This window comes from Panthera uncia, chromosome A2 (genome assembly GCF_023721935.1).
Source record: "Panthera uncia isolate 11264 chromosome A2, Puncia_PCG_1.0, whole genome shotgun sequence".
Classification (NCBI taxonomy): Eukaryota; Metazoa; Chordata; class Mammalia; order Carnivora; family Felidae; genus Panthera; species Panthera uncia.
The window spans coordinates 12,602,571-12,610,555 of NC_064816.1; the positions used below are offsets into that span (position 1 = coordinate 12,602,571).

The 7,985-nt window shown below is 60.2% G+C and overlaps 2 protein-coding genes across 3 annotated transcripts in view; both read right to left on the reverse strand.

The window, feature by feature from the left end:
- The window catches only part of LOC125929243 (uncharacterized), a 7,665-nt gene extending 5,170 nt beyond the window's left edge, over positions 1–2,495 (reverse strand). For both annotated transcript variants that reach the window (XM_049640258.1, XM_049640256.1), the window contains exon 1: positions 2,215–2,495. In XM_049640258.1, coding sequence (XP_049496215.1) covers positions 2,215–2,473 — 259 coding nt within the window. In that variant the 5' untranslated portion in view covers positions 2,474–2,495. The remainder of the gene's footprint in view (positions 1–2,214) is intronic.
- A 682-nt stretch (positions 2,496–3,177) lies between these two features.
- Positions 3,178–7,985, reverse strand: part of IQCN (IQ motif containing N) — an 18,064-nt gene continuing 13,256 nt past the window's right edge. The window contains 1 exon segment of the mRNA XM_049640259.1: positions 3,178–4,188. Coding sequence (XP_049496216.1) covers positions 3,262–4,188 — 927 coding nt within the window. The 3' untranslated portion in view covers positions 3,178–3,261.

Consider the following 7,985-nt stretch of genomic DNA (forward strand, 5'->3'; position numbering starts at 1 on the left):
TTTCCTTCTTTCCTTTTCCTTCTTTTTCTTTCTTCTTTTCTTTCTCTTTCCTTCTTTCTTTTTCCTTCTTTCTTTTCTTTCTTCTTTTCTTTCTCTTTCCTTCTTTCCTTTCTTCCTTCTTTCCTTTCTTTTTTCCTTCCCTCCTTCCTTTTCTTTCCTTCTTCCTTTCTTTTCTCTTTCTTTTCTTTCTTCCTTTTCTTTCTTTCTTTCTTTCTTTCTTTCTTTCTTTCTTTCTTTCCTTCTTTCAAGTCTGTCCTCAATGTGGGGCTTGAAATCACCACCCTGAGACCAGGAGTCTCATGCTCCACCAACTGAGCCAGCCAGGCGACCCTGGGGAACCCTTCTAAACCTTCTGGGACTCAGTTTCTTCCTCTGTAAAGTGTAAGTCAAGCCTCTGAGCGCTCACACAGGTTTGGCACATAGTGGGTGGTCAGGTGCACAGATCCACCTCCAAGCCCCCAGGGAGGATCAGCCCTAATCTTCTTCATCAGGTACCTGGAAGGTCCCCAAGGCTAAACTCAGAGTCTTAAATGAGAGGTTGGTTCTGAGGTCTCTGGCTCTGGGAACAATCCGTGGTTTGGAGCTCTGGAAATTACCCTGCTCTGTTCCAGCCACTCCCTGGCTCCTACCCCATCCCAGGCACTGAGCCCAGGAGCTAGAATGAGGGTGGGTGAATATTTTGTGGGCCATGTCCCACAAGGACTTCCTAGTTCCAGGCTGCTAGGCACCTTAGCTGCTTGTGAGCTCGTTCATCAACAGCTCCTTGCCCCACGCTACCTACTCTGCCCTGGGCGAATCTTTGTGCTCCCTCCCTCACCTCACCTCCGGCAGCAAAAATGCGGAAATAACCTCAGGCGCCAGGAGGGGGCTGGGTCTACACACAGACCCCTAATTCTCTGTCCAGGCTCCCAGGCTCTGTGGGATGCCAGAGAAGTCTAGCAGAGGCATGGTGCACTGGCCTGACTTCATTCCCATTTTACAGATGGGGGACTAAGGCTCAGAATGGTTGGGAACCTGGCCCAAGGTGACTGGGAAGGTGGGAAGAGGGCCCCTTAAGGACCACCAAGGAGTCAAGGATGAAGAGGCCAGCCTCCCCAGACTGCTTCCTATCATTATTTTTGAGGCATTTCTGCTGAAATGAAGATGACTCGGGGCCACAGTGGACCCCAAGCCAAGCCAGAACTCTGGGGAGCTGAACTTTTTTTTTTTTTTTTTAAGTAGACTTCACATGCAGCAAAGAGCCCAAGGGGTGGGGGCGCGGGGGGAAGAGACGGGCTTGAACTCATGACCCTTCAAGAGTCGGACCCTTAACTGACTAAGCCACCCAGGTGCCCCAAGGGAGCTGAACGTTTTAAAGTCAACCAAGGAAAACCAGTGCTTGAAAGAGGAGGTGGAGGACGACACAAGCTCTGCTGAGTGCCGGGGACAGAGTAGACAGGTGCTCCTGAGCTGCCGGAGAGCTGACCAGAAGGTGAAGTGAAACTGGATCCGGGCACTGTGCTGGGAGTTTGCTTTGCCCGGAGTGCCCTAGACCAGGAGGCTGGCAAGAGCCAAGGCATCTGGTTCTACTCTGGGCCTGGCACAGCTGGGAGACTCGCCTCGCCTGAGCCTCAGTTTCCTGAGCTCTGCAGGGGGGATACATGTGGTGCCTTCTGAGTGAAGCCCTTGCCCGCAGTGGGAATCCCGGGCGTGGTGGCCTCCGTTCTTGACGTTCTAGGGCTGAGGCTGGGGCATGGGTCAGAGAGAGCAATGACTCGGTGGGACAAGGAGGGCTGGGGGGAAAGGTGCGGGTTCAACTCTTCTGCAGCCCGGGGACCGTCTTACAGGGCGGCAGAAGGAAATCAAGTCAGGTGCCAAGAACCTCTCCTGGGAGCCATCAATGCTTAGTGACCAGGAAGTGAGCCCTTACGTGCCCCCCACTATGGCCCTGGGGCCCTCACTCCTCTCCCCTTGGGGGCTACAAGAAACTGAGGTTTGAAACAGAACCTCAAACTGGGTATGGAGGCCCCCGCCAGCCTGTTGCTGGTTCAGATCAGCAGCAGAGTGGCAGCGCCCCACTTTGCTTCTGAGAGGAGCGGCCCTTCACGTGTTGGGGGAAGGCTGGGGGTGGGGGTGGGTGGCCTGAAGGAGGGATTCAGAAGCCAAGTGTGTTGCTGAGCCCTACGCCCCCCTCCAGCTTCCCGAAAGCCAGGCCTCCTTGTCACCTGTTCTTACCTCTAGAGGCGACAGGGGCAAGGGAGGAATTCCCCAGCAGCAGCACCAGAGACAGCAGCAGAAGTGGCGATGGCAGCTGGGAACCCGCCATTCCAGGGCAGGGAGGGCGAAAGGCGGGCTCGGCACAGGTGTGTGGCACGCGCAGGCGCACGCGCCCCCTGCCTGCAGCGGCGCGTGGGGCTGGGCACAGGTGGGGCAGAGGTGGGGCCTCAGGACACAGGGCCTTTGGGGGCCCGCTACTGTTCCCCAGGGGTGCCATTCCTGCCGCCCTCTCCACCTGGACCCCCCCCCCCCCCCCCCGCCTCTCCTACAAACCCCACCTGGACCATGACCCTGAAGCCGTCCAACTCTCCCTATGCCCTCAACTCTGTGGCCCCCTCCGTAGCTGCCCTAAATCCATGCTGTCCCCGCCCCGCCCCTCCTCTGTCCGGGGCGCCCCCCTCTGGGGCAGCCCCCTCACTCTCTCTCTCTGCCCGGTTCCTGCCCCAACAGGCTGGGTAGGTCTGTCTGCCTCGCTCTCTCACCAAGACTGGGGGTGAGAGGGAAAGGCAGGCTACACTTCCCCAGTCGGGAAGTGGCTGGAAACTCCTAGCATTTCCTGAAGGGGGCACCCATGCATACGCCCGTAGGATTTTCTAGGGGCAGGGAACTCATGGTGGCCATCCTGGACCAGGTCCCCGGACACTGGCTTCTGGAATGTGCTGGGGACCGCTTCCATCTGGAACTGACTGGACTCCACTCCATTAGCCATGGATAGACACGGTGACGTATGTGAGGCCACCCTGTCGGCCCTGACCTCTGGAAAAGATTTAGGGTCCCTCTCCCGGCTGCAGAACCCAGGTGCCGACTGCATGGTTGGAAGCTTTGGGGCCCCTCCCATCCAAGATGTTCCAGAGCCTCTCAATTCCACCCCCCACCCCAACCACACCCAAGACACCCCCATGAGCACAGGTGGACCAAGACTCAGGCTGTGGAGGGCTTTATTCACTAGACCCAAAGAGCCACATTGCCCCTCTCCTGGTGTCCCCCCACCAGTCAGCCAATGTCCTAGACACCTGGCCACTGCATATACTGCGGATCGTCCCATGCTGCTGGTCCCAAGAGCGCATCCATGGTGAGGGTGGCCCGAGTGTGATGGCCGCGCCAGGTGGCTTGAAGCGTCTTGGCTGCCACCTGCTGCTGCCTCAGCTGGCGGCGTGCGCTGAAGCCCCTCCACGCCGACTGGATGGTCGCGGCTGCCTTATTCTGGCGACGGGACTGCCGGGGGCTCCCGGGGGTTGTCAGGGTGCCAGAGCCCCATGGGACGCCTGCCTGGACTCTGGCGCCCCGGCCCATGCCGTGCACCACCCGGGTAGGCAGGGTGTGGCCACACATGTGGCACGTGCGGGGGCTGGAACCCACGAGCATCACCACACTGGGTGGGCTCCCCGCCCTGGGACTCAGGGACTGGCAGAGGGGGCAGACGTGCGGCTGGCAGGACTGGAAGCAGCGGTGGTCAGAGGTCGACCCGGTCCTGCCGCCCATCTCGGCCCACACGCCCTGGAGCAACGCTGGCGGGGTTTGGCCCCGGCGGATACAGAAGCCTCGCCATACAGCTTGGATGACGGTGGCAGCTCTGGAGAGCTGGGCCAGGTCCCGCCGCACACGGTAGCCACGCCAGGCGGCCTGGATGACGACGGCCCACTGGTGCCACGCTTTGATGGCGCGGCGTGCCAGGTAGCCACGTGTGCACGCCTGGATAACGACCAGAGCGTGGATGATTATCTTCTCCACGGCCTGCATCGATGCCATCGGCTTCCCCGGCTGCCTGGGATTCACCGCTGCCTCTCTGCCCACAGTGTCCCCCGGCACAGAAGCCCTGGGCAGCTCCCACGGGCCACCAGGGGTCACTGCGCGGTCCACGGGCCCGACAGCTCCACTGGGGATGGCAGGGTTCCGGGCTTGGCCACCAGCTCTGACGGCGTCCGCGGGGCCCTGGAGTACAGCGGGAGTCAGGACTGCCCTAGGACTATCTGTAGGAGCCACAGCGCTCTGGAAGTCCCGAGACCCCCATGTTGGCTCCTGGGTTAAAAGGGGCCTCCAGGAACCGCCAGGTGAAGATTCATAGCCCAGAGACACCCTCTGAAACTCTGGGTGCAGCCCAGGGATGCCCATGTCGTGTGTTGCCTCAGTACGCGTGACTGGTGTTACGGCTGCTGGCGTAGCCGGGAGGTGTTCGGGACTTTGCCGTGAGGACCTGTGGGCCTGCTCTCGCACGTCACGTGAGGGCACGATCCTGGCTACATTATCATCTAGCATTTCCGACACAAGACTACCAGGCATGGACCTATAGGATTTTCTAGAGCCAAGAAACTTGTGGCTGGTCTGAAGCGGATCCCCAGATGCTGGCTTCTCGTGTGTTCTGGGGACAGCTTCTGTCTGGAACCCACCAGATGCCGCCCCACTCACCCTGGGCGGATAAAGCTGCACATGTGAGGCCACCCTGGCAGCCACCGACCTCTGGGAAGTCCTGGGGGTCCCCATCCCAGCTACCGACCCTGGGTGCAAACTGGATGTTATAATGCTGCCATGGGCCAGCTTGCGTGACCCTGCGACTATGGTAGAAGCCCCCGCCTCGTGGGCGTGGCTCTGGGGCACGTGATCCGCGAAGGGGTTCTGAGGCACAATGAGAGCCACCGAGGGGCCCTGGGACCCATGAGCCGCTGTTGCCCGTTGATGAGCCAAAGGAGCTCTGACAGACTCCACGTGCACACTGGGGACCCTGCTAGTTGTCACAAAGTGGGAATTGGCCCCCCAAGTGGTTGCTGACCCCTGCTGCAGAGCTGCAGTGACGCCACCTGCCCTCCAGTGCTGGGCAATACTCAGGGACTGGGGAGGGACAGGGGCCATGCCACTGGTCAGCGACTTGGTTTCACTGGGAGCCACCTCCTCCAACAATGGCTTTTGACCATTGGGGAGGAACTGGAGGCTGTGGTTGATGTCAGTTGACGGGAGGCTATGGGACATCCACGGGGTTTCCTCGAGGACTATGGACTCCCCACTGGATTCGGACGCCTGGGACAGAGCCTTCTCTGGGTCCTCTGGCTTCAGCATGACCTGGTCATCTGTGGTCTCAAATGGCATCATCCCAGGAGCGTGGCTCAACTGTGAGGCTCTTTGTAGAACCGGGGGCCTTTGGTGCACCCTCCTGGCTGTGCCACTAGCTTCCCCAGCCCGGGGATGAAGTTGAGCCAGGCCAATGGCACGGGATGCTTGGAAGGGGGCTATAGACCCTTCCCCAGCCAGGGATCCGTAGTAAGGATGGGGAGTGATCCCGATCAGCATGGACCCCTGGGGAAGGCTCTGGGCCACATTTCCGACTGTGGGGGGCAGGCCAGCTGCGCTAGCCCTGGACCCCAGAACCAGGCCCCGATTCAGTCCCCCAGCCATAGATGCTGGAACCACAATAGAGGCCACAGACTCAGGGGAGACATTTGGGGCCACCTCACTCGCCACTGAACCTGGGACAAGGCTCGGGGCAGTGAAACTAACTGCGCATCTTACAGGGAGGCTCTGCCTCATCCCACCAGCCCCAGACGCTGCAATCAGACTGGGGGCCACAGAACCTGGACACAGGGTCCTGGTCATGCCACTGGCCACGGAACCCAGAGGGAAGCTCTGGGCCACAGCACTGGCCATGGGATCTGGAGGGAGACCCTGGCCCACGCCCCTGATCACGGATCCTGGGGGAAGGCTATGGCTGATACCATAGATCACACACCCTGGGGGAAGGGTTTGAGCTACACCACTGACGACATAACCTGGTGGAAGGTGGGGAGGCACGTCACTGACCACGGGCCCCGGAGGCAGGCTTTGGCCCACACCTCTGATCACAGACCCAGGAGGAAGGCTGGGGGCCACACCACTGGCCACAGCACCTGGGGCCATAGCTGTGGCCATCGTATTGGCTACAGAACCTGGCACCAGGCCACTGTCTGTGCCCATCACAGGCTCCTGGCTGACAGCATTTGCTTGTTGGTAACCTGGTGCCACAATTGTGGACACAGAAGGATGCTGGTGGTTCGAAGGTGTTGGGAGATCGACATTGACCGGAGACATATTGGGGGCCACGCTGGCCTGGGAAAACTTGAATGGACTCCTACCCCATCTGTTGGGCACTGAAGCCTGGGAGAAACCAGGACCCGCCTCTGAGGTTTGTTCACGAACCAAAGGGACACCTGCCACAGAGCCCGGGGATGCCGTGGGGGTCGTCCCACTGGCCACCTGAAACTGGTCTGGGCCCCCACCAGTTACCGCACTTCTCTGGCACACGCTCCCTGCGGTGCCTGGACACACATGTCCCGGAGACACTCTTAGGAACATACCAGCAGCCAGGGTCCCCCGAGACATATTTGGGAACATGCCAGCAGCCATGGCACCTGGGGACATGCTGGTAGCCATGCCCCTGAACAGAGCCCCGAGAGATATACCAGTTCCCTGGTCTAGACAAGGGTCCTCTCCACCAGCCACGGGCACCTGGTAGAGGTTTGGGGCTGAAACAGCAACAGCAGAATGTGCAGTCCTACTTGGGCACCTCCCCCTGACACTGAGTGGCTGATGAAATTCAAGGGACACCTCACTGAACTCAGGGGCCTGAGGGTGTGAGGCCACCCCACTAACCATTACAGGATCTTGACATGGGTCCACCCCAGGGGTCACAGATGGCTGGCTCAGACCTTGACCCGTGCTGCTGGTCCCAGATGGATATGATGCACTCGGGGGGACTTCGGTCACAACCGATGGATGACGCCGACTCGGGGCCATGGCATTCACCCTTGATGAGGGTAGATTTGAACCCACTTTAGGGGGCCGACTTGACTGACCAACTGCACAGCTAGTACCACTCATTATAGATGGTTGGAATAGGCTGAAGGGCTCCCTACTGGCCACAGGTGCCTGGGCTAGGCTGGGGGCCACCCCCCTGGTCACAGATGGCTGGGCTAGGCTGGGGGCCACCCCACCAGTCACAGGTAGCTGTGTTAGGCTGGGGACCACTCTACTGGTCACAGATGCCTGCATTAGGTTGGGGGCCATCCCACTGGTCACAGATGGCTGGGCTAGGCTGGAGGTCACCACACTGGTCACAGGTGGCTGGGCTAGGTTGGGGGCCACTCCACTGGTCACAGATGGCTGGGCTAGGCTGGGGGCCATCCCACCAGTCACAGGTAGCTGTGTTAGGCTGGGGACCACCCTACTGGTCACAGATGCCTGCATTAGGTTGGGGGCCATCCCACTGGTCACAGATGGCTGGGCTAGGCTGGGGGCCATCACACTAGTCATAGATGGCTGGGCTAGGCTGGAGGTCACCACACTGGTCACAGGTGGCTGGGCTAGGCTGGGGGCCACCCCACTGGTCAAAGATGCCTGGGCTAGGTTGGGGGCCACCATACTAGTCACAGATGACCAGGCTAGGTTGGGGGCCATGGCACTAGTCATAGATGGCTGGGCTAGGTTGGGGGACACCCCACTGGTCACAGATGGCTGGGCTAGGCTGGGGGCCACCCCACTGATCACTGATGCCTGGGCTAGATTTGGGGCCACTCCACTGGTCACGGATGGCTGGGCTAGGCTGGGGACCACCCTACCAGTCATAGATGGCTGGGCTAGGTTGGGGGCCATGGCACCAGTCACAGATGCTTGGGCTAGATTGGGAGCCACCCCACTAGTCATAGATGGCTGGGCTATGCTGGGGGCCACCACACCAGTCACAGATGGCCGGGCTAGGTTGGGGG